Genomic DNA, 26,548 nt, shown 5'->3' with positions numbered 1-26,548 from the left:
CCCTCTTCCCTTTCCTCATTTTGATTCTTTGCTTTATATTGCGTTGCTTTTTAAAATGAAGAGGGTGCGGGTATGCTAAAATGTAATACTCTTTTGTTTTATTTGCTATAATCATTTGCTGCTTGTGATCCCATTTGAGATTTAATGCTAATCTGTGCTTTGCCTTGGCTTTCTGCTTTGTGTTGTCTTGTCCTGCTTTTGTGTTTTTTGTTTTTGTCCTACAACCCCCATTTCTTTGTTTGTTCGTGTGTGTTATTTTTTATTTCTCCTTCATGCTTGTCGTTGTCTGCACTTGGCTTTGATTGCAAAAAAACCAAACCAAAAAACCAAACCAACCAAACACAAACTGTGGGGCCCATAAATCTACATCATTGAATATCCCTGTCGCCGTTGATGACCTGCTCTCTGCTCCCGCCCCCTCCTTGGCCTGCTGTGATTGGTGGCTCCGTTGCTTGGCTTGGGCTGTGTTGTGTGGACGGAACAGTTCACCCAAATATGGCCTTCTTGCTGACAGGTATCATTTCTGTGAGAAGTGCTTCAACGAAATCCAGGGGGAGAGCGTTTCTCTGGGGGATGACCCATCACAACCTCAAACGTGAGTAGCCATATATCTGCTTGGGATAGTTATTTATATATTTTTATTTTTGTGATTTCTGATCTATAGCATGATCTAAAATGCACTCTTAAAGGTTAGGAATAAAGGCAATAAAGGGGTTTGCTTTAATCTTTCTTCAAGAGTTGGACCAAATACTGAGTGGGGGGAAGTTTAAAAATCTGGATTTTATCTTAAGTGTGGGTGGGGACACCTGTCTTTCAAATCCTGGACAATACTAAGAGGTCAGGATATATCTTCACGTGAAAATTGACCTTTTTTAAAGGGTAGGGTGCATAGCAAACATCCTTCTAGATCTCCGCTGAATCTATGCCCTTCTGCTTTAGGGAGAGTGTTTCTGTTCACTCTTCTGTCTTCTGCCTAAAACTACAAGCAAGAACAACTCAGTTTTGCCATTGAGCTATTTAAGACCCTTTTTATTGGAGCGCCATCTTGTAATCATATAAGACAGAGGTGGGCAAACTACGGCCCGGGGGCCACATCCGGCCCTCGAGACATTTTAATCTGGCCCCCGAGCTCCCGCCGGGAAGGGGGGTCTGGGGCTTGCCCCACTCTGGTGCTTCAGCTGGGGAGTGGGGTCGGGGTCTTGCCCCACTCCGCACAGCTCCTGGAAGCAGCGGCACGTCCCCACTCTGGCTCCTATGCGTAGGGGCAGCCAGGGGGCTCCGCATGCTGCCCCCACCCCAAGCGCCACCCCCGCAGCTCCCATTGTCCAGGAACCGCAGCCAATGGGAGCTGCAGGGGCAGCACCTGCAGACAGGGCAGCGTGCAGAGTGGCCTGGCCGCGCCTCCGCATAGGAGCCAGAGAGGGGACATGCCGCTGTTTCTGGGAGCTGCTTGAGGTAAGCACCGCCCAGAGCCTGGCCCCCTGACGCTCTCCCGTGCCCCAACCCCTTGCCCCAGCCCTGATCCCCTTCCCGCCCTCCAAACCTCTTGGTCCCGGCCCGGAGCACCCTACTGCACCCCCAACCCCTCATCCCCAGCCCCACCCAAGAGCCCACCCCAGCCAGAGCCCTCACCCCCTCCCGCACCCCAACCCCCATTTTCGTTAGCATTAACGGCCCGCAATACAATTTCCATACCCAGATGTGGTCCTCGGGCCAAAAAGTTTGCCCATTCCTGATGTAAGAGATGCTGCACAGTTGCTGATGGGCAGATGTTTTGGAGAGCTTGACATGGGTTTAATTGTTTTTTCTGTAGTAATAGTAGTGGAAGTGATGCTCTGACAACTGCTAGGACATTGTTTGCTTCCTCATGGCTTGCAACAGAGAACTCCAGTGAGGAAGGAAACCAATAGTATGGGCAGATGAGTGCAGAGTTGTTAGTTTGCAGATTAGGGTGGATATTGGACTCTCCAGGGAAACTCCTTGGAGCAAGGTGTCAGGTAGATTCTATAGGGGGAAAGAGGTAGGGAAAGCAGAAAATTCTGAATCTGGGTGATTGGAAACTGGCATATAGGAAGGAAGGTACAAGTTGATGCCTTCGACTGAAAGCAAAGGTTATCAGAAGCACAAAATGGCCAAATCTTGGTCACAGTAAGGGATATGCTACTATCTAGAATAGCTGCAGAGGGATCATTTATACCTAGGATTGCTGTGGGAGCACTTGTCAATTTTCTTTGGGGCAGAGAGAAGTGGGTGTTCTGGCCTTGGTATGCTAGTCAGCATTTCCAATAGTGTCCCTAGAATCAAAGGTCACAGTTTACTCATGTTAAACAGTTTTATAATCTGAGATCTGTAAGACTTCTAGAACATATGAACTGCCACTTGCCAATCGGCAATGTATAAACCACATTGCACATAAATTAGGCAAGTGAATAGCACAATTTGCAACAGCGTCAGGTAGAATGAAGAAAGGCGGCCCTCGGTGGTGAGTGCTGCTTAATTTCTGTATACCAAATTTTGTACTATAATTGCAAATACAAATAGTTGAACTGTATTCATTATTAAATTTAACTAGTAAATGGTGTTGAAATGTCTATTAAGAGTAGTAAAATGAAGAAAATAATTCCTAATTTGTGGTGTACTCCCCCCCCCCCCTCCTATAAATAAGTGGTTACTACATAATGAATTTGAAAGTCTCCTCCTTCAAATGAGTCGGTAGTTAATTTTTTTGGTATGCCACCACCCCTTGTTTCATATTAATTTTGGTGCAGCCTGTAAACTCATAGGCCCCCATTACCTTGAGTCCAATCTTCTCACTCTGACAGCATGTTTTTAGAAGAAAAGGGTTGGGAGAGAATATTAACAAAACCAGAACTTTTTGATGTGTGAGATGAGGAATAGCATGCAACTTCTGAGATGATAGGGAGGGGAGGGTTGGCCCTTTTATATAAATCTCATATTTGTGGGGAAGGATGACTGCATCCTGCAAAACCCAGGCTGAACCCTGAAATAGAGGGGATAGGAAGGGGAAGCAATCCCATGCAATTTGGACTGATTCTCTGTTCCTGTGATAACTTCAGTGCATGCTTCTCTCCACACGCTCAACCCCTCCAAATCACACAGCTTTACCTACTGTCATTTAGTGTAATTTTAGGTATTGATAGTTCAAAGCTGTTTAGTTCTTTGAGCCAATGTTACTATGCCATAAACCACATCCCAGATATGCATGGCTGGGACCCCATCACCAAAAGACTCATAAAGGTTGGAGGGATTTTTCTGTTAAATGGGGAAAAAGCTAGTCCAGATTAAGTGAGAAGCGGTACAGCTGGGTACCAGGGCCAGGCTGCAGGGGGAAGCAGAAGTTTTTTTTCAAGTGTTACTCCAGGAGGAGGCTATTATAACTGGTCTCATTGTGAAAGGGTCTGAATAATCCAGGTTGTTTTGAGAATAGAGTATTCCCTCCATAATAGCTTATACCAATTTTTCCATAGATCCTTGTAGGAACTATCTCTCATAGAGGAAAGATATGTTTCATAAACTAACCCAAAACTAAATTTTAAAAGGCTTTCAAAAAATGAAATATAAAACTAATGAGCCCCAAATTGAGATAGCTATATGCCATTCCAGGATGTGCATTTAGACTACTGGTGCACTTCTCCGGTTCAAATCTACCTGAGGCATGCACTAGTAATCTCATTTCTGGGAGGAGCAAATGTCTGTACAAGTCACTCTCCAATAGAACAGCATCCTTGCTGCAGGGCAGGAGCAAGCACATACTTTGTGCTCAGCCATCTCATTATGAACTCTTTCTTACTCCTATACCCACAGCATCGTAAACACTTAAGAAATCCAGTTACAGTGAATGTGCCTGGGCATGCTCGAGATGCGGGAAATTAGTATACTATGAATGCTTATCTTATATCACAACTAAGTTTTTATCACCTGTCTCTTTCTCCTTAGTACAATAAACAAAGAACAGTTTTCTAAGAGGAAAAATGATACACTAGATCCTGAACTGTAAGTAATACTCTGGCAACTCAACTTACTTGTTTTTAAATCTATATCCCCATTCTCCTCATTCACCCCCTGTGAAAAAAGCCATCACTTCATAGTTTTCTTAGCTTAATGCTGCTCCATTAATTGGCCAGCAGGGGCTGGTGTGCAAGCACCAAGTTTTGCATTCTGTCCTGAGACTCCAGATCGTCACAGATCTGCCTGAGAAAATGCGATCTTGAGGTTATGGGTTGCTGGAGTTGCAGAGTCCATTTCGCTCTTCTTGAATTCTGATGTTTGATAGAAAACTGCAGATAGCTGTGCTACTTGAAGCTCTTTCTTTTGGTGTAGTGCGGGGTGGCCAAACTTACTGACCACCTGAGCCGCATACAACAATCTTCAGAAGTTCGAGAGCCATGGCACACCTGATGGGGCTCGGGGCTTCAGCTCCGTGAGAGGCGCCTCATGGGGCTCGGGGCTTCAACCCCGCTCCTGCCGAAGCCCTGAGCCCCGGCAGGTGCACCCAGCAGGTCTAAAGCCCCGCGACCCACCTCCTCACAGGGCAGAAGTCCCTGCAAGGCAGAGGGCCAAACCCCTCTTTCCTCCTCCCTCACCCCCCGTAGGTGGAGAATGGGGGGTAAATAGTGCGGGGGGCGGGGGCTCAGTGAGCCACACTTTAATGGTAAAAGAGCTGAACGTGGCTCACGAGCCACAGTTTGGCCACCCCTGGTATAGTGTATGGAGAGGTCAAAATTTAGTTCAGATCATTCTGCAGCAGCATTTTTCTGCTCTTGGTTTCTGTAATCTTCCTACTTTGCAGGCAGCTATACCAGGATGACAGAGTATGTTAAATTATACAGAGTTGGCTGCTATTCTATCCTTCTTGCTGGAGAAAGAGTAGTGGACATTCAGGTGCTGGAGACAGTGGTGACCAGATAGCAGTCTGCTTCCCCTACATCTCACTAATGCTTTTTTATCATCTTTTAGCCCCTTAATCCAGTCCCTAATTCCGCCACCCACATTGCAGCTGCTAAAATGTCTTGATTCCTAATGAATAGGTCAGAGGGGCTCATGCCTACCCTGGGATCAGTCAGTGTTGCTTTTCAAGTTGGCAAGGGTCATGGAAGGAAAGAATAGAAATATGGCTCATAACTCTATCCCTTCCATCGTTGTTGTAGTGCCTCTGCAGTCCAAAGAGTAAAATTCAGAGGCTGCTTCTGATCCCAGGCACCTAGCACAAATGACAACGGTCCACCCTTAAATCTCTGAACTCTCAAGGAATAGGGTCCCTGTCTCCCTTTGACTCTGTGTGTTAGGGAGGGCATGAAATACGAGTCTTAGTACACATTTATCTTTGAAACATTGTTAGCTTAAGTAACCGTGTAATTAGTGTAGTTGATTTAATGTGCTCTCCACACTTATTTTCTGACATCCAGGTTTGTTGAATGTATAGAGTGTGGGAGAAAAATGCACCAGATCTGTGTGCTTCATAACGAAATAATCTGGCCATCTGGGTGAGTTTCTTGCAGCTTTTGCTCCCTTTCTTGAATAGATGACATTTGGTTGCTGTACAGGTGTTGATGTGTATATACCTACATTTTGATATATTACGTTTTATATATATGAAATCCTATGTCTAAAAAAAACTTGATCCAATGGGAGACATTCCATTAGCTGTTAACATTTTAAACAATATCCATGCCAATGTCGTGCTTCATAACGAAATAATCTGGCCATCTGGGTGAGTTTCTTGCAGCTTTTGCTCCCTTTCTTGAATAGATGACATTTGGTTGCTGTACAGGTGTTGATGTGTATATACCTACATTTTGATATATTACGTTTTATATATATGAAATCCTATGTCTAAAAAAAACTTGATCCAATGGGAGACATTCCATTAGCTGTTAACATTTTAAACAATATCCATGCCAATGTCAAGTAAACTTAAATATTGGATGGTGTCTTGATTAAAATGTTTTGCATTTCTTATCATTGCTGATCACTAGGATACCTGTATGTAAAAGAAGAACTTTTAGATATTAGTTCACTGAAGTTACGATTGTCCTTGACCAGGAGTGCTGATGTCATAATTACTAATTGCCATTGCTTTATATTGGTCTGTTTTCCTTACTCTTTGGGATATGTATTTCTGTGTAATATAAACTTCAGTTTAAACATTTTGGCATCACTGAAGAACTGAACTGGTAGACTGCATCTTCTTGACCCCAGCTACGAGCAGTTTACATCCTGAAAGGCAAAGGTCTAAACCTCCATTTGTATCTTGGCTGGACTTGCTGTAGATCTTTCTTAATCAGGAAACTCAAAAGTACAAGAGACTTTAGTAAATTTAAATTTTATTAGTATTTCCTAATTATAGTGATTAAGATAACAAATGATCAATTATAATTCTGCTGTAAGTAAATTTCTGTAAAAAGAACTCAAGTACTTTTTGCTGATTGCACAATTTGGGGATTTGCTATCTTGCTACTCCTATTCCTCTTTTTATAAGGGTGGTTGGCCCTTAACTGCTTGGGGAAGAATCCTAGGGTTGTCCAGAATTTTTTTGTGTACTAGGATCCTAGAATTTTCTATATTCCCATCAGACCATTAGTTCCTCTAACCAGGATCCTGTCTCCATCAGTGGTAATACCTGAGGTTTCAGAGGAATAAGCCCATATTGTAAAGATCAACTGTGTTCATGCTCTGTTCATTCAGCTTTCTCCTATTCTGTCTTGAAAAGCTCCAAATGTTAAGATGACAGTAACTTTCCACTGGTAGAGTTACTGCCATTCTCTTCCTCCTGTCCTGTTTTATCCAATATTTTCAGTGTGGCTGTTCCCTAGTCTTTTACATCTGGTAGAATGTTTTGTTCCTGATGTTTCAAACCTATGTTGTGAATCTTACTATGAGTACCTTAGCAGCATTAGGTATGGGGTTATTCATTCCTTTTTCTTGTTTCCACTTCAGCTTTGTGTGTGATGGCTGCTTAAAGAAAACAGGACGAACCAGAAAAGAGAACAAATTCTCTGCTAAACGTAAGTCTTCCTGATACTTGTTTAGAGAACATTTCAGGTGTATTAGCTAAGTTCTTAACAATGTATTGGGGGAGAGGGGGAACTTTCCTGTCTCTCTTTTATTTTATTTTTTTAGCATTTTAAGCTTTTACTTAAATTCTGGGGTTCCATGTGTTTTGGGATAGAGATGGGAAGATAATTTCAGCCAGATCACTTCCCTAGTATTTATTCAAAATGCACACATCCAACTTACTAATCAGTACTGGGTTTACAATGGCAGGAGCCGGGCCCATGCTCAAAAGGGGGCCGGGCCCATGCTCAAAAGGGGGCCGGGCCCATGCTCAAAAGGGGGCCGGGCCCATGCTCAAAAGGGGGCCGGGCCCATGCTCAAAAGGGGGCCGGGCCCATGCTCAAAAGGGGGCCGGGCCCATGCTCAAAAGGGGGCTGGGCCCATGCTCAAAAGGGGGCCGGGCCCATGCTCAAAAGGGGGCCGGGCCCACTCCACTTGCACTGCGCACAGAGCAGCTGGCTCCTCTCTACCCCCTGGCTCACCAACACCACCACTCACTGCTCTCGGCCTGCCGGCCAGGGCGTCTCTCTGCCGCTGGCCCCACCTGCCGGCTCCTCCCCACCCCTGGCCCCTCCTCCCCGCCCCTGGCTTGCTCCTTTCGGCCAGCTGAGGGCTCCTTTCTGCCCCCGTCACCAGTCAGCAGCCGCCAGTGGAGACGGGGGCAGAGGGGAGCCCGCTGCTGCTCCAGTCTGGTCACTGTCCACTTTGGGCTCCCCCAGGCAGGGCCCGTCTCTCCCTGCTGCTTTTGTGGAAGTGTCGGGCTGGGGAAGTTGGAGGCTGCTTCACCCCCACCCTCCTTGCCCATGCAAGGAAATGTCTCCTCCACTGTGAGCACCATCAACACAGGCGGGTAGGGCCGGGTGGGACCCCCAGGGCACGGGGCAGCTCTGTGCTCCCGAGCGTCAGCTGTCCTAACTCCTAGCACTGTGCTGGGAGGGGGGGATCCCTGCTCTGTGCTGGCGGGCCAGGGCATGGGGGAGTGGGTCTGTGGGGGGCGGGGGAGGGAGGGATGCTGAGATGTGAGGGGGTGGGAGGCGCTGGGCAGTGGGGGAGGTTTGTGTGTTTTGGGGTGCTAGGCAGTGGGGGTCTGTTGGGTGGGCCTCTGTTGGGTGGGCACTGTGTAATTATGGTGGTGGGGCTGTGGGGAAGGGTACTGGGCAGTGGGGGTGTGGAGATCTGTGCATGTTGGGATGCTGGGCAGTGGGGGGGTCTGTGGGGTACTGGGCATTTGTAGTGGGTCTGAGTGCGGGGGAGGGGGTGCTGGGTAGGGATGGTGGTGTGCAGGGCACTGTATTTGTGTGGGGGGGTGCTGGGTGGGGTGGTTGTGATATGCAGTGTGGACCCACCCCCACGGGGAAGGGGCACACTGGCAGCACAGGGCTGGGCGGGCCAGTATGCATCTGGCAACTGTCAGTTTGTAAACAGTGCCCTCGCGCTGGGCGGAGTGGGGTTGTCCACGCCGTGCCTTGCCCCTGGCCAGCCGCTCGCTCCAAGGCCTGACCTCCCCATGCCATGTTCCATTGCCCCCATAGGGGCCCACAAATATGTTTGGTGCCAGGTCAACAAAAGATTAATCCGGCCCTGTTACTAATGTATTGGTTTAGGGGACTGTTAATGTGGGATACAGAGCCTTTTACCCCAGTCACTAATATTACTAGTGTTGAGGAGTGGCTCCTGTATGATTGCTGTTTTGCTTAAATGTGAAGATAACACATTCAAGTCATCCCCACAGCTGGCACCTCTAGAAGTCTTGGCAGAGTAGACTATTTGGTTTGACCACAGAAACAAAACCACTCTTTCTCACTACTAGAGGTGCTTCTCCTTGGACAGGATAGATTTCAGGATGAAGGCAATGTGTAGGAAGCTTCTACTGTCATTGTCTGTTCTTTAGACAAAGGGATTATTTTTAAAGCTTTTCAATCTGACACCTTTCACTCTGCTTTAAAATGCATTTAAAAAGTTGAGTAAATAGTTGCATTTCATTTTGCTCAAACAGCCCAAACAAAACTTGACTGACACTGGGGTGTTAGTAATTGCATAGTATAAAAGTTCTATCTTTGTAGTGAGCTTTTCTGACAATGGGCAAGGAGGCAATTTAGAGAACTGAATTGTCTTGAAATGTTGAAAAAATAGTTGGGTTTGCATCTTAGCCATCCCAGAGCTTTTCTCTTCAACTGCATTCTCATAAAATGGAAGCCAAACCCCTTTGAGACTAGTGCTTCAAGTTAGACCATCTGTATGCTTTTTCCATAATCCAAGCGTCCTGGATTTACTGAGAGGAATGGGAGGGCTGCTTCCAATTTTGTTCAATTAACTGGGGTTTCCAATTACTTACATGCAAATTTTACTCACGATACTATTGTATAGTGGGGATTTTCAGGAATGTGCCAAATGTGAAAGTTGGAGGCTGTGGACAAGAAACTGTTAATATTACAGGAGCATCTACGGGCTCAAAAAGAGATTGGGGCCTCATTGTGCTAGGGCCTCATTGTGTTCTTACTTACATGAACTTCCAGTTTCAGATGTTCCTTCAGATGCCTGTATACTTGCTCTTCCTTTGTTCAGGTTTTGTTTGAAAGGAGAGATGACTGTAATCCTTGTGGATATAAATGGAATAGTTCTTTTTAGTAGGGGTTTTATTTATCAAAAAAATGGGTGAATTTGTCTTCAAGAGAACGAAGGTATTGACAGTATTGGCTAGAACCTGACAGGGATAGGCAGCCTGAAACTTCCACATGCAGCACGTCCTACTTACTCTAATCCTGGGCCCAGTGCCCTCATTCATAATCTAATACATAAATAGAGAAATAGAATTTGAATGTCCAGTTATGCATATGTTAAGAGTTTTATTGTTTGTGCAGGGTTGCCATCTACAAGGCTGGGTACCTTCTTGGAGAACAGAGTGAATGAATTTCTGAGAAGACAGAATCACCCTGAGTCAGGAGAGGTCACAGTCAGGGTGGTTCATGCCTCTGACAAAACTGTAGAAGTAAAACCTGGAATGAAAGCAAGGTACATCCCTTCAAGTCCTAATGTTGCCTGCTCCCAGCATCATCCCAAAAGATAGGTGTTTGAGTTTTCTACATTTGCTGCTATTTGGCAACTGCAAAGTGTGTGTCTAGTATTCAGAACACCACCAACAGAGCTTTCTTGATTGGCTGTCAGTGATGTCACACCAACGTGTATTATATTGCATGAAGTACATTAAAGTTCTGGAGATTAAAACTAAACAATTTTAAAATAAAGCTGTGTTCCATTGTATTGTAGCTTTGATTATTTGTATTTGTTGCTCTCTAGTTTTGTCCTTTATGTAAACACTAAAATCCCTCCACTCCAGAAAGATTGAGATGAAACATGAACAAACTTTCAGGATAACTTGGGACACTTTTCCTTCTCTGGGATATAGTTGTCAGGGTTGGCTTTCCCATTGCCTGTGACAAATGGCTCTGACCGTGCGTTGCAAATCCTCTCTTAATTACTATCTTTATGTATCACCATGTGGTGTTCTCTGTCCTGATGGAATGAAAGTATTTATTACTCTCCTCTTTATCTTATATCTGCAGGTTTGTAGACAGTGGAGAGATGGCAGAGTCCTTCCCTTATCGAACAAAAGCCCTGTTTGCTTTTGAGGAAATTGATGGTGTAGACTTGTGCTTCTTCGGTATGCATGTACAGGAGTACGGCTCCGATTGCCCCCCGCCTAATCAGAGGTGAGGAACTGCAGTGCCAGTCAAGAGAGGTTAAATTTTACTTTGCTCAGAAGTCTCAGTGGGATGAACCTTCTGAAGTCCCAGATTTAAAACTTCAATGCAGCATAATTAAATTTTGTTGTTCATAATAGTATATCCCAACACAAAACAGTTACAGCAATAAGGTTATAGTAAGAAGGAATTGAAGACAAGTGGGTGACAGAATGGGCATCTGGTTGTGGTGTTCCAGCAGCAGGAAATAGATGGATTTTGGGGTCTAGTTTGTAAAGAAACAGGGAGTCAGTGAGGAAGAGGGAGCAGACTGTTCTAGAGAGTGGGGGAGGTCAGATTTTGCAGACCAGAGGTGATGTAAAGGAAGGTGAGTTCCTGGAGGTAGGTGGGACCCGTAGCCTTTGAAGACAGTGGCTTGTGCATTAGGTACTTCAAGGACAGAAAATACCATGGATGAATGTATACAAATACTGTGAAATATTTCTGGCCTTCTGTTCTGTAGTGTCATGTATTTTTTCCCTGTCTTTGTCTAGGCGAGTATACATATCTTACCTCGACAGTGTTCATTTCTTCCGCCCTAAATGCTTGAGGACTGCTGTCTATCATGAAATATTAATTGGATACCTAGAATATGTCAAGAAATTAGGGTAAGCCTTTAATCCTTCTTCCTAATTTACAGCATCCAGTAGTGTGCTAGGCACCTCGCAGTGCAGACAAAACGATATGGACCCTACCCTGAAGAGCATGCCATCTAATTTCAACCAGTGACTTAATGGAAGGGGCAACAAAACCATGGGGGATAGGTTTAGGAGGAGGAAGGGGATATGACACTGCAGTGAGTTGTGGTTTCTCAGCAGAGACTTGTGGAGCAGTTTTTTAAAGGTATAAAAGACTTGGAAACAGGCCCCATGTATTATGCTATGTTCCCACCATGGAATTTCCTTACCCCAGTATCTGTTAAACTGCTATATGAAGCTCAGTCCACATCTTCACTTCATGCTGCTTTCTGTGCTTATGGGTTATGTCAGGTGCTAGTTTGGGGATTATAATAATCAGTCAGGTAACTACTTGGCATGAAGGGGAGGACTGCTGCTAGCTAAGCTTCCTAAGGCTTGTCTTCGCTACCGTGCTAAATCGGCACCGCTGCGATTTAGCACATCCGGTGAAGACACACTACATTAATGGGAGCTCTCCTGTCAACGTAATTAATCCACCTCAACGAGAAGTGAAAGCTATGTCGCGTGAGAAAGCACGGTGTAGACACCACCTTAAATCTATGTAAGTTACGTTGCTGGGGAGTGGCTTTTTCACACCCTGGAGGGATGTAACTTAAGCGGTAATGTAGACAAGGCCCTAAAGTGGGATGGGGGATCTGCAGAGACTGTTCTCAGTGAAGCAAGGAAGGATACTTATAACTGGAATTCTGAGTATATTGTCTACTCTCTTTTCCCTGGTTTTGGGAATCTTTCAAATTACCAATAGATGGAAAGGAACTGAGGGCAAATTTGGCTTTGTGGTCCTATAGCCTTTCACAGTTATTAATTTCTAGATGATTTCAGGTTTCATGGTACTGAAACATATGCTCCCTAGGAGCTACAGAGGAAATATACTTGGAGAACTCCCAGGTATAGAGGAATTTTCTTCCTTTAATTGGCCTTGAAGGCCAAGGGAAAGGAATCAATGCTGGGAAAGTAAAGTAGGTTTCAGAAGACAAGGTAGTTTTTGGAATCTCATCTGGTAAGCAGTTCATCTGTCTTGTTGGGGAAGGAAAATCCTGGCTCCTAGTGCTGAAATGATCTCTGTTTCTTTGCTCTGAGAATTTACACTTCTCTCATCTAATTATAATGCAGTTGGTAGATGACTGTTGCAAGCGTATGTCAGGCGTTAGTGATTTTACCTGTAGATTGGGGGAAAATGCTTTGTTGCTGCACAGAGTAGGGCTGTGCATTAATTAGTAAAAATATGCATGCCCATATTGTATGCATGTGCCAATCAGAATACAACTCAATGTTTTTATTAATGGTATCCATTGCTTATATATAGCGACTGCTCTAGAATTTAGATCAGGAAGAGGATTGCAGTAGTTGTCCATCTTGTAGTACCAGCAGACTTTGTGCTGGCTCCACCTTGTGGCTGAAAGGAATAGAAGACCCTAGTGATAAACATCAGCATTCTGATGTATTGATGTTTTTTACAATGGTAGATATACAACTGGACATATCTGGGCCTGCCCACCTAGTGAAGGAGATGACTATATTTTCCATTGCCATCCTCCTGACCAGAAGATACCCAAGCCCAAGCGACTGCAAGAGTGGTATAAAAAGATGCTGGACAAATCTGTGTCGGAGCGCATTGTCCATGACTACAAGGTTGGTTAAATGTAAACTAGATGCAGTCGGACTTCATGAGCAGTCTGTTTTGGTTCTCTTCCCACCGCTTGTCCTGCAATGTGGGATTATTCAAAGAAATTTGTAAGGCATTAACTTGTGTTTTAGAACTGGATTGAGTATTTAGCAGTCTGGGGTTAAAATACGTAAATCCTATCTAAACCACACATCTTTTGAAGCCATTTTAGTAAAACAGGTATGAGGTAATGTCACACCTTCCTTTGCTCCCAAAGAAATAGAAAATCAAAGCTACAGGCCATGGGAATACTAAAGAACAGTCAATATGGAGTTAATCTTTGGGGGATATCTTAGCGATTTAAAAAAAAACCCTAACATACATGGTTGGGCTGCTGATGCAGTTAGAAGGACCTCAAGTCTACAGGTTTATGTTGACTTGAGATCAAGGGCTGTAGGAAGTGGTGTGATATTGCTGTTCTATCTAATAAATGTGGGGCTTGCAGTGAGTGGCTAGCAGTCTACTAATGGGGTTTTTTTTCTGTGGGGACTAAATGCCTGAATCATTGGCCCAAAATATCCGTAATTGAAGCACCACTAAATGTGTCTCTTAGCTTTTTTGGATGCTGTCTTCAGTGCTTTTTTTGCTGTCTCTGAGAAGAGGGTGCCCTGGTTCACTTGCATAGTTACGATAGCTGTAACCAAGTTTGTATGTTCTTGTAGGATATTTTTAAGCAGGCAACAGAAGATCGTCTAACAAGTGCAAAAGAGCTGCCTTACTTTGAAGGGGACTTCTGGCCCAATGTGCTGGAGGAGAGCATTAAGGAACTAGAACAAGAGGAGGAAGAACGGAAGAGAGAAGAGAACACTAGCAATGAGAGCACGGATGTAAGGAGACTCCTTTTACCTAACTCTTCATGACATTTCTCCCATCTTTTCTTATATCTTCACTTAGTTTCCCTAGGTCCCTGGTGCAGAATTAAATGTTAAGGCTTAAAGCTTCCATTTGGGGGTGGAAATAACTCTTTAGGTTTATCTAAAATGCATGTTTATTTTGAGACTCAGCTCTCCCACTTCCCCAGATGGTGCCCATTTCCCCCTCCTGTTTCCCTACCTGTAAGTTGAATTCTTGCTATCATTCTACTTAATTGGGAGCCAGAAAATCATTGTGTGGGAGCCTTGGAAACCATTATCAGACAGCTTATCTTCAGATTCAGGTGGACACATTGTGTCACTGGACTTTAGCCTTGGTTTGTCTTAATTGGTATGAGAGTGCTGAGTAATGCAGAATGAGCGTAACAGTGAGTCCATGACTGACATTTTTCATAGATTGCAAGGCCAGACGGGATGACTCTGGTCATCTAGTCTGACTTCCTATATAACCCAGGCCATAGAACTTCCCTAAAATAATTCCCAGAGCAGATCTTTTAGAAAAAATCCAATCTTGATTTAAAAATTGTCAGTGATGGAGAATCCACCACAGTCCTTGGTAAATTGTTCCAATGGTTAATTACTCTGACTGTTAAAAAAAAATTTACACCTTGTTTCAAGTCTGAATTTGTCTGGCTTCTACTTCCAGTCATTGGATCATGTTACACCTTCCACTCCGAGAGTGAAGAGCCCATTATTAAATATTTGTTCCCCATGTAAATACTATAGGCTGTAATCAAGTCACCCCTTAACCTTTTCTTTGTTAAGCTAAATCGATTGAGCTCCTTGAGTCTATCACTATATAAGGCATGTTTTCTAATTCTTTAATCATTCTCGTGGCTCTTCTCTGAACCCTCTCCAATTTATCAAGATTCTTCTTGAATTGTGGACACCAGAACTGGACACAGTATTCCAGCAGCAGTCGCACCCAGTGCCAAATACAGAGGTAAAATAACCTCTCTACTCTACTCAAGATTCCCCTGTTTATGCATCCCAGGCTTGCATTTGCTCTTTTGGCTGCAGTGTTGCACTGGGAGCTCATGTTCATTATCCACCATGACCCTCAAATCTTTTTCAGTCATTGCTTCACAGGATAGAGTCCCCAATCCTTTAAATATTACCTACATCTTTGTTCCTAGATGTATACATTTAGCCATATTAAAATGCATATTGTTTGCTTGTGCCTAGTTTATCAAGTGATCCAGATCGCTCTGAATCATTGACCTGTTCCCAGTTTTTGTCATCTACAAATTTTATCTGTGACGATTTCATGTTTTCTTCCAGGTCATTGATAAAAATGTTAAATAGCATAGGGCCAATAACAGTCCCTTCAGAACCCCACCGGAAATGCACCTGCTAGATGATGATTCCCTGTTTAGTTATATTTGGAGACATATCATTTAGTCAGTTTTTAATCCATTTAATGTGTGCCATGTTGATTTGTCATTGTAGTTTTTCAATCAAAATGTCATGTTACCAAGTCAAATGCTTTGCAAAAGTTTAAGTATATTACGTCAACACTACTGTCTTTATCAATCAGACTTGTAATCCCATAAAAAATACCAAGTTTGACAAGATCTGTTTTCCGTAAACCCATGTTGAATTGCATTTATTACATTGCCTTCCTTTAATTCTTTATTAATTGAGTCCTGTATCAGCCACTCCATTATCTTGTCTGGGATTGATGTCAGCCTGACAGGCCTGTGATTACCCGGATCATCCTGTTTACCCTTCTTAAAAATTGGAACAGCATTAGCTTTCTTCCAGTCTTGTAGAACTTCCCCGGTGCTCTAAGCCTTATTGAAGAACATCATTAATAGTCTATCGAGCTCCTCAGCCAGCTCTTTTAAAACTCTTGGATGCAAGTTATCTGGACCTGCTGATTTTAAAATGTCTCACTTCAGTAGCTCCTGTTTAACATTCTCCAGAGATACTATTGGAATGGAAAGAGTGTTACCACCATATGTTTTTTCCTCAAATACAGAACAAATATTTATTGAACACTTCTGACATTTCTGCATTATTATTGATGATTCTACCATTTCCATCTAGTAATGGACCAATATCATTGTCCGGATTCTTTGTCCCTAAAACATTTTTACAACTCCTTATTGTCCTTAACTCTGCTGGCCATAGATTTCTCCTTGTGCCCCTTGGCTTCCCTTATCAATTTTCTACAATTCCTAACTTCTGATATATATTCATTTCCATCTCCTTTCCCTTTCTTTCATTGGTTATATATTATTTTATATACCTGCCTTCATTTCCTCTCTCAGGTCGTTTTTTACGCAGTACAGCCTTGTTCCTTGATTGTGGAATTGTGGCTTTCTATGCATCTAGTAACCCTAGTTTCTTAAACGATTCCGAACTATCATTCACATTTTTCAGATTAAATTCTTTCTCCCAGCTGAGTTAGCTCATAATCGTGTTCAACTTTGTGAAATCAGGACCAAGTGTATACATATTACTGGTCTGGCCTTTATTCTGCTTGCATATTATAAATGGGATCAAGTCATGATCACTTATACCTAAGCTACCATTATTTTTTAGTTCTGTGATCACTTCCTTTTTTTCTGTTAAGATGAGGTCTAATAAATCCCCCATGTTGGCTTGCAACACTTTTGAGTTTGGAAATTGCCATCTATAATGTTTAGAAATTCCAAGGATGTTTTTAGTACTGGCAGCATATGTCACTCAAGACCTCCAGCATATGTCACTCAAATTGAAGTCCCCCATGATCACACAGGTTTTTTTCTGCCTACAGATCATAGAGAGGTACATAAGGAGGCAGTCATCCTGTTCCCTAGTGTGATTTGGTGATCTGTAGAAGACACCAGCTAATACCCCACTTGTGCTTTATCTGTTAGGATATTGATGTATGAGCATTCAGGGTCACTTTTGTCCGAGTTATGAGTGACTCGGAAACAGGTAATGCCATTTTCAACATAGGGTGCCCCTCCCTCTCCCCTTTTGCCCACTCAGTCCTTCCTGAATAGATTATAACCATTCATTTAACATTCCAGTCATGTGAATTTCTGCGGTTATATAGTCTTTCAATCTCTAACAAAGCTGGTCTAAAAGTTGAGAGTCAAAGATCAATTGGGGGAGGTGATCAGGGTTTTAGCTTGACCAGCTAATATCCATCCAGGATATTCAAGGATTCTGGATCCTTGTTTTGGGTTGGGTTTTTTTTTGTTTTTTGTTGGTTTGGTTTTTTTAAAGAAATGACTCTGCATCAATTTTATACATTTTATTTAAGCTATTAAAATAAAGAAAGCATATCACTGAAACTAAGTTGCAATTAGCCATACTAAATGAAACCTAAGGATAAAGCAAAAAGATCAATCAAGGCTAAATCAGCAAGTTAGTAGATTGGAATTAAATGATCAAATTAGTCAGATCATCAGATTAATTCAACAAATAATTAGCCCTTATAAATTCAAAGAAGGGAACTAAGGAGGTGGCTGTCAGTTCAGTTACAAACACCAACTAAGAATTTTACCAAGGTTAGTCAGTCTGAACTTGGAGCTGGTTAAATATTTGATACTGAAAACTGTATAATTTCTAAACCACAACCAAACAAAAGCTTCCTCTTTAGATTTCAGTTCTCATGTGGTAGCTAATCCTCCCTCCCTCCCACTCCCTCCAAAAAAAAAAAAAAAAAAAACTAAATACAGGTCTCTACAGAATACTTTGATAAGCAGAAGTCTGACAACCCTGACTTAGCAGTTTACATATCCTAGTTTACAGCTGACAGTTTTAAGTTGCTTAGGATTCAGAAGACAGAAGTTGCTTTAATGAGTATTTTTGAGACTTTGTTGTAGGGTTACTTAAGCCTGTGGAACTTACTTTCTGGCAGCTTCCCAGGGTGGACTTTACTGATGCTTATATTCTCAACCACATTTTTACACCCTAAAATTAAAGAATGAAAAAGGCTGGGATGTCGCCCAGCTAATAAAAGTAAAAGACAAATAGAAAAAGGAAAAAGATACTTAAGATAATAGAGGGCTTACGTAGTATTCTAGGCTCTTTAGAAATAGGAACGGGAACTGCAGTCGAGCCAGACAGTGATGTTGCTGACAGTGCTGCTTGCTAGCAGGCTTTTTCATGTGCAGGTAGACTGGCCAAAGCCTGGCATAGCCTATTTGTTGATGATGTGACTTCCTCCCCCAGAGGTGATCAGTCTTGGGATTCTAGAACTTTAGTCTTTCCTCAGTGGCTTGCTGATCCAAAAGGCAAGACTTCTCAGTCTTATCCTTAATTCTTATGGTATTCCTATGCCGCCTTGCAGCACCTTCCTCCAAGGCCTTTGGACAAAGCGGATGAGAGTCTTACCTTGAAGCCATGAAGCTTGATCTGATTGTGTTTGAGTTAGGTCATCTTTTTGGCTAGCATTGGGGGGTGGAGGGGGAGAGAGTCTTGCTAAAACCAGCAATTTTTTTTTTTTTTTTTAAGTATTCAGTATTTGCATTCAGGGAGTATTTTGAGACCACCAAAAATATCAAATACACTTCTAAGGAAGCTGACATGGCCTTGTCCAGGTGAAAGGGTCTTGAAATGGCATTATGCCAGCAGCTTATGGAAAGTTCAGCACAAAATAAGTGTGAACATTTTAGGATCAGATGTCACCATTCTTCTTGCAAACAAGACAATTTAGTATTCTTTATTTAGGAATTGGGGATTATATCAAATAGCTTCTTTTTGGAAATTTTCATCTTGACAGAAAGTTACTTTAAAGTTTATCAGAATAAAACCCACTGAAGAAATAAAGTTAAATTGGGTATGGGAATACAGACCTTAATCACACACAGTACATAAAAAGCATCTACAGAAGGGACTACTACTTTTGTCTGTTTCAATTGAAATTGTTACCCCTTCCAGCTACCATTATCCTCACATACACATGTTAATCAAGATCAAAGTGGGAGTAAAACCCATTTCTTGGACATAAAGGCACAACTTGGTATAAACCTCCGTTGGAGGCAATCTAGAGAGATGAGTTTAGCTGGAATAAATGGTTAGGGAGGCTGTGTTGGTGGGAAGATAACAGAAATGAGAGATACTTATAAAGTCACATGGACTGTCTACTCCTTCCCCAGGTCTCTGGACAGTGCACTCTCATTCCTTATGTGTTCTTCAGTGACTTCTCCAGGTTTAAATGTATCAAGGTTGTCTATTACATCCCATGAAGATGATTCCACAATCTGAGAGCTCACCATTAGAGAACCTTTTTCTGATTGCCAGTCTTTGATGAATTTTATCCCTTTTCTCTGTTTTACCCCTTCAGTCCAACCTAAACAAATATCTCTTTTGGGTGTTTACACTCTTCAGATACTTTTTAGATGGTTATATTGCCACTCTGGCATCTTTGGAATGACTGATCAAATTAATTCAGACTTCCAGGACAGTTGGTAAGAACATTTTCCTAGCTTCATAGTAAATTATTGTGAAAGCTTTTCTTATAGTTCTCCAATGACTGGAGGTGCTAGCCTAATAAAGTGCTTTAAATTTTGACATACTGATTTACTGTCTTTTTAAATAATTGTAAGAGGCACCTAAACGCCTCTTATTATTCTACAAATTCAAAGTTATTGGCTTCTCTGGCAGGTGAGTAAGGGAGACAGCAAAAATGCCAAAAAGAAGAATAATAAGAAGACAAGTAAAAACAAGAGCAGCTTGAGTCGTGGCAATAAGAAGAAGCCTGGCATGCCCAATGTCTCCAACGATCTCTCCCAGAAGTTGTATGCCACTATGGAGAAGCACAAAGAGGTAAAAGCCGTTGGATTGAGAAGTATCTACTCTATTTGAGCAGCCAAGTGCCCCCTCTTCTTATGTTCTATGTTCTAACATTTAATATAGAATTTAGCAAGAGAGTACGTATTTGTAGATGGAATCCCCATCTAGACTCTTTCCTATCAGGGCTATGGGAATAAATACAGATCACAGCTGTGCTGTGCAGAGAACTTCCATAAGTAAAAGTCTTTGCTGTGCCAGATTGGACCATTGGTCCATTTAGTTCAGTGGTCAGTATTTGCATCAGAGGAAAGTGGAGGGGGGGGATTCATAGTGCACTTGGTGAATTATGTAGTGTTGTATGTGCAGAAGTGGAAATTCCTTCATGACCCATGCAAGTAGTCAGCTTGATGTGAAGCCACCCCACCCATCACAGCATGCTAACATCAGTAGCCATGGAATGGCATTTACTGTGTAGTTAAGGTTGGTCAATGGCTGATTTTAACTTCTGCTTTACTTTTCAGGTCTTCTTTGTGATCCGTCTCATCGCTGGCCCTGCAGCGAACTCCCTGCCTCCCATTGTTGAGCCTGACCCACTCATTCCATGTGACTTAATGGATGGGCGTGATGCCTTCCTCACCCTTGCTAGAGACAAACACCTGGAATTCTCCTCACTACGAAGAGCTCAGTGGTCAACCATGTGCATGCTGGTGGAGCTGCATACCCAGAGCCAGGACCGCTTTGTTTACACCTGCAATGAATGCAAGCATCATGTAGAGACCAGATGGCACTGCACTGTCTGTGAGGTAAGATGTTTTTTCCCCACTAGCTCTGGGCACCAAGGTTAAGGAGACTCTTGACCTGAAGTCACTTCTAAACCTACATTCATAGCAATGTCTGTCCAGTCTACATTGTGGCAGTTTGGAATGGGAGGTGTTAAGTGTGCTAGCCTGAGTGAAAAGTAGCTGTGCTGCTGTATGCCCCCAAAGGTCACAATCACCTTAACCATGCCTGTTTCATTTAAATCTTCACTCCTCCACCAGTAAATTAACTGTGCCCTAAATTCAGTTCTGAGAAAAACTGCAAGTAAAATTTAACATTCTGCCTCCCACATACACCTAAGTAAACAAATTCTGGGTTCTCCAGTTAGTGAATTTTGGGAGTTTTATTTTCTTCACTAATTTTAGGAATACCAGGTCCCCTACCGTTTGGCAGGACTTCTGCCCTCCTCAGAATTTCAAAGCCCCCCCAGCCTCCCATCTGTTCTCCATGTGGCCCCTCTGCTCTGTGCTCCCCTTCCACACTGGGAAAAGCAATCTGCTCCTCCCTCTCCCCTTCTTAAAGAAGTGTCACTATAGTGTCCCACTCCTCTTTTGAAGAAGAGCAAGCAGATGAGTGGCTACTCTGTTCCCTGAGGTCCTCCTTCCCTCCAGGGGAAGGAGCCAGTGGTCCCCTGACCCCACTTGGTCAGGTGAAATTTCTACTGGCTCAGGGCAAACAGGTTTTCCAAGCCCTGGCTATTGGTCTGTATAAATGTCAGATACTGTTTTGCGCCCACACTTTTCACTGTTAGTTGTTTGGACTTCTGCCAATACCTGGGCACAGAGGACATTATAAATTACCTGAAAGGAAAATATAAAATTATTAGTGATACTTTTCAGATGATCCAAAGACTGGGAGAATGGTAAATAATGGCCAGCACAGGTCACTGGTCATAGGGGACTGTATCTTGGGAAGCAGTCACTCTGAAAAAGACTTGAGCGTCGTGGTGGATAATCACTTGAACATCAGCTCCCAGTGTAACGCTGTGGTCAAAAGAGCTAGTGTGATCCTTGGATGTATAAATGGGAATATCAGGTAGAGGGAGTTTTATTCTCTCTTTGGCACTGGTGGGGCTGCTGGAATATTGTATTCAGTTCTACCATCCACAATTCAAGAAGGATAGTGATATATTGGAGAGGGTTCAGAGAAGAGCCACAAGAATGAATAAAAGATAGGAAAACGTGCTTACAAGCAGCTCAGTCTATTGAGCTTAACAAAGAGATGTTTAAAGGGTGACTTGATCAGTCTAGAGCTACCTACGTGGAGAACAGAAATGTGATGAGGGCCCTTCAATATAGCAGGCAAATACATGACGAGATCCAATGCCTGAAAGTTGAAGCTAGAGAAATCTGCACTAGAAATAAGATGCCAATTTAAATGACAGTAATTAGCCATTGGAACAATTTAGCACGGGTTGTGATAGATTCTCCATCACTGCAAACTTTGAAATCAAGACTGGATGTTTTCCTAAAATGAGTGGCCTAGTTAAATAGACATTAATCCAGGGAAGTCCTATGGCCTGTGTTACACAAGAGGTCAGACTAGATGATCACAATGGTCCCTTCTGGCTTTATAATCAACAAAAAGGCCAATTTTTCCCCCTCCCCCCAACCACAGTCCATATCCCTTGTTAGTGACATGACCCCATTTGTATATTTATTGTGCCAGGTTATGTAGACAGCTGTTTAATTTTCAAAATGTTTTGTCTCTTTACAGGATTACGACCTGTGCATCACCTGTTATAACACTAAAAACCACGACCACAAGATGGAGAAATTGGGCCTTGGCCTAGACGATGAGAGCAACAACCAGCAGACTGCAACCACCCAGAGCCCTGGTGACTCTCGCCGTCTGAGCATCCAGCGCTGTATCCAGTCCCTTGTCCATGCCTGCCAGTGTCGTAACGCCAACTGTTCACTGCCGTCCTGTCAGAAGATGAAGCGAGTTGTCCAACATACCAAAGGCTGCAAGCGCAAGACCAACGGAGGGTGCCCTATTTGCAAACAACTCATTGCTCTTTGCTGCTACCATGCAAAGCACTGCCAGGAGAACAAGTGCCCGGTGCCCTTTTGCCTCAATATTAAACACAAGCTTCGCCAACAGCAACTTCAGCACCGTCTGCAGCAGGCCCAGATGCTCCGAAGGAGGATGGCGAGCATGCAGAGGACCGGTGTGGTAGGTCAGCAGCAAGGATTGCCTTCACCAACCCCAGCCACACCAACAACTCCAACAGGCCAGCAGCCCCCAACACCACAGACCCCACAACCCCAGCCACCACCCCAGCCTGCCTCGCAACCCCAACCTGCACCTCCCAATACTATGCCGCCCTACACAATGCCGAGAACTCAACCCCCTGGTGCTGTGTCCCAGGGCAAAGCAGGTGGCCAAATAACTCCTCCAACTCCACCTCAGACTGCTCAGCCCCCAGTCCAGGGTCCTCCTCCAGCTGCAGTAGAAATGGCCATGCAGATCCAGCGGGCAGCAGAGACTCAGCGTCAGATGGCACAAGTTCAGATTTTCCAAAGGCCAATTCAGCACCAGATGCCCCAACTGAATCCGATGCCACCAATGGGGATGAACCCTCCCCAGATGGCTAGAGGGCCTGGTGGTCACATAGATCAAGGGATGGGGCCAGCGGGAATCCAGCAGCAGCCACCATGGGCCCAGAGTGGGTTACCCCAACCACAGCAGCTCCAGCCAGGAATGCAGAGACCATGCATGATGTCAGTAGCCCAGCCAGGGCAGCCTATGAACATGGCGCCTCAGCCAGGAATGGGTCAGGTTCCTGGTGCGCCTCAGCCAAAACCAGCATCTCTGCCCCAGGCAGCCTTACAAAACTTACTGCGGACTCTCAGGTCTCCCAGCTCCCCCATGCAGCAGCAGCAGGTGCTTAACATCCTCCACTCCAACCCTCAGCTACTGGCTGCTTTCATCAAGCAGAGGGCTGCCAAGTACGCAGTGTCTCAGAATCCACAAGGTATGCCAGGGCAGCCTGGAATGCCACAGGGTCAGCCAGGGCTTCAACCACAGCCAGCCATGCAAGGGCAGCAAGGAGGGGTGCACCCAAACCCAGCCATGCAAAATATGAACCCCATGCAAGCCGGGGTCCAAAGGCCCAGCATGCCCCAACAGACGCAGCAGCAGCAGCCTCAGCAGGCCATGGGTGGGATGAATCCTCAGGCACAGCCGATGAACATGAATCACTCTGGGATGTCTCCGCAATTCCGGGATCTTTTAATGAGACGGCAGCAGATGATGGAGCAGCAGCGCCATCAGCAGCAGCAGCAGCAGCAGCAGCAGCAAGGAACCGGTCCGGGATTGGGGCCCGGGATGGCCAACCATAATCAGTTTCAGCAGCCCCAGGGTGTCGGTTACGCTCAGCAGCAACAGCAGCAGCAACAGCAAAGGATGCAGCATCATATGCAGCAGATGCAGCAAGGAACTATGGGACAAATGAGCCAGCTTCCACAGGCAATGAGTGCAGAGACAGGAGCCAGTTTGCAGCAGGCTTTCCAGCAGAGGCTACTTCAGCAGCAAATGGGATCCCCAGCTCAGCCCAACCCTATGAGCCCCCAACAGCACATGCTCCCCAGTCAGGCCCAGTCCCCACACTTACAGGGCCAGCAGATCCCTTCATCGCTCACCAATCAAGTGCGTTCTCCACAGCCTGTACCCTCACCACGACCCCAGTCCCAGCCCCCCCATTCCAGCCCTTCCCCTCGGATGCAACCTCAACCTTCTCCACACCATGTCTCTCCGCAGACCAGCTCCCCACATCCAGGACTGGTAGCTGCCCAGGCTAACCCCATGGATCAGGGGCACTTTGCCAGCCCGGACCAGAGTGCAATGCTTTCTCAGCTTGCTGGCAATCCAGGCATGGCAGGCCTCCATGGTACAAGCGCCACGGAACTGGGGCTCAGCTCCGATAACTCAGACTTGAATTCAAACCTTTCACAGAGTACACTAGACATACACTAGACACATTGTAGCATTTTGGGAGCAAAAAAAAAAACTTATTTTCTCAAGACTTTTTGTACTGAAGACAAATTTTTTTGAATCTTTCTTAGCTAAAACAACATTTTTTCCCTGGAACACATCCGAACTCTGCAGCAGTAGTTTGTGGTTTTAAAAACAAGAAACCAACAAAATGAACCTGAGGGACAATAGAATACAAAGAATATATTTTTGTTATGGCTGGAATCATAACCAGTCCTTTTTCTTGTTTTTCCTCGCATGCGTGCGTTGGGAGGTGGAGGGGGAAAGGGTGGTCTTTTGGCCGCTGACCAAATTGGCCCCCTTCTCATGCCTCCAATAGGTTTTATTTTTTTTTAAATTAATGAAAATATGTAATATTGATAGTTATTATTTACTGAGGCAGATGGTTAACATTTTCCCTATTCTGGTTTTTCCTCACATCACTGCAAAAAACCCACAGGAGAACATTTCCTAAAACCGGAGGACAAAAGGGGTTAATGTTGCTTTAAAAATACATTACATATATATAAATATATATTAAAAATAAATACCAGTTTTTTCCTCTTTGGTTGGAAAGATGTCAATTCTTTGAAAAAATGTAAAAATATTAAATAACCCATCCCCTCCTGAAGTCTACTTTTGTCCTCCAAGAATTTTCTATACAAGAGTCTGAGCTTAAAAAAACTTCAAGTATTAAAATAATTTGTACATGTAGAGAAGACAACATTTTTGCAAATACACAGGGGCAGCTGCCAAATGGATGTAGTATATATATTGTGGTTTCTGTTTTCTTGAAAGAATTTTTTTTGTTATTTTTACATCTAACAAAGGAAAAAAAATAAAAAAGAGGGTAAGAAACAATTCCGAGAGGATGATTTTAACCTGAGAAAAATCCCTGGGGTTTCTTCTTTATGCTTGCTTTCTCTCTCTCCCCTTTCCCCACCCTCTTCCACTTTCTGTAAAACTTGAAAATAGAAAGCAAAAAACCCTCAAATGTTGTAAATCATGCAATTAAAGTTGATTACTTATAAATATGAACTTTCGATCACTGTATAGACTGTTAAAATTGATTTCTTATTACCTATTGTTAAATAAACTGTGTGAGACAGACAGCCTGCTTTTTACTGCTTCCCTTCTCCTCTCTCACACCTATGGTGCTTGTTTTTAAAATGGTGAGGACAGCGGAGTATATGCTGCTTAAACTTTTGGTGGTCAGAAGTTGGAGAATTATTTAATGTATTTTGTTTTTGCCATTGCTTTAAAAAAAAAAAAAAAAAAAAACACAATCTGGAGTTGTTTATAATTAGCATTAGAAATGCACATTTTGGTAAGACTCTGTAATTGCATCTGCTCACTCTAATTTACCAAAAAACAAGGCATGGTCCCCCCGCCTTACACAACTGCCATGCCAGTCCGCTGGGCTCCAGTCGGTGTTTGACTAGGTTAGCATCTTGAGTTCCAAGGGCCGCTCCTTAATGTGAAACCCAAACTTCTGCTTGGGTGATACAAAATTGAAAGACCACATTCCTTCTGGAGTACCCTGTAGAGCTTTTTGTGCCAACCTTGTGACTGTCTACACTTGGAGCTGGGTGTGTGATTCTCAGCTTCGTAGATGTACCCACAGTGGCTCTGCTCAAGCTAGTGCACTTAAAATAGCAGTGTACCAGGGTAGCACAGGCTGCCCAAGTACATAGCCAGGAGATCCTGGTGGGGACGTCTTCAGAGCGGCTAGTTTGAACTGACACCTCTTCTATCCTGGCTGTGCTATTTTTAGCATGTTAGCTTGAGTACAACTATGTGAGTTGGGCGTTGCAAACTCAGCTCCAAGTGTAGATATAGCCTCTGGGTCAAACTGGAGGAATAAGGTTTTGTGGTTATTGATTTGTGAAAGAAGACTGAAAGAAGGAACATTGTTTGCCACAAACTATGGGAAGGGAGGGGAATAAGATAGCTACTTGGAAACATTTGAAA

General features: G+C 43.7%; 1 protein-coding gene across 3 annotated transcripts in view; it reads left to right on the top strand.

Moving 5' to 3' along the window:
- The window catches only part of EP300 (E1A binding protein p300), a 120,941-nt gene extending 95,251 nt beyond the window's left edge, over window positions 1-25,690 (top strand). For 2 of the 3 annotated variants that reach the window (XM_065417487.1, XM_065417486.1), the window contains exons 20-32: window positions 515-595; window positions 3,958-4,014; window positions 5,427-5,504; window positions 6,958-7,025; window positions 9,936-10,086; window positions 10,638-10,784; window positions 11,309-11,422; window positions 12,979-13,144; window positions 13,841-14,005; window positions 14,919-14,993; window positions 19,655-19,816; window positions 20,305-20,586; window positions 22,319-25,690. In XM_065417487.1, coding sequence (XP_065273559.1) covers window positions 515-595; window positions 3,958-4,014; window positions 5,427-5,504; window positions 6,958-7,025; window positions 9,936-10,086; window positions 10,638-10,784; window positions 11,309-11,422; window positions 12,979-13,144; window positions 13,841-14,005; window positions 14,919-14,993; window positions 19,655-19,816; window positions 20,305-20,586; window positions 22,319-24,580 — 3,808 coding nt within the window. In that variant the 3' untranslated portion in view covers window positions 24,581-25,690. The remainder of the gene's footprint in view (window positions 1-514; window positions 596-3,957; window positions 4,015-5,426; window positions 5,505-6,957; window positions 7,026-9,935; window positions 10,087-10,637; window positions 10,785-11,308; window positions 11,423-12,978; window positions 13,145-13,840; window positions 14,006-14,918; window positions 14,994-19,654; window positions 19,817-20,304; window positions 20,587-22,318) is intronic. The other variant, XM_065417488.1, reaches the window with a different exon arrangement.
- Window positions 25,691-26,548: the final 858 nt, after the last annotated feature.

Source organism: Emys orbicularis, chromosome 1 (genome assembly GCF_028017835.1).
Source record: "Emys orbicularis isolate rEmyOrb1 chromosome 1, rEmyOrb1.hap1, whole genome shotgun sequence".
NCBI lineage: Eukaryota > Metazoa > Chordata > Testudines > Emydidae > Emys > Emys orbicularis.
This window is presented reverse-complemented; position numbering and strand designations above follow the sequence as displayed.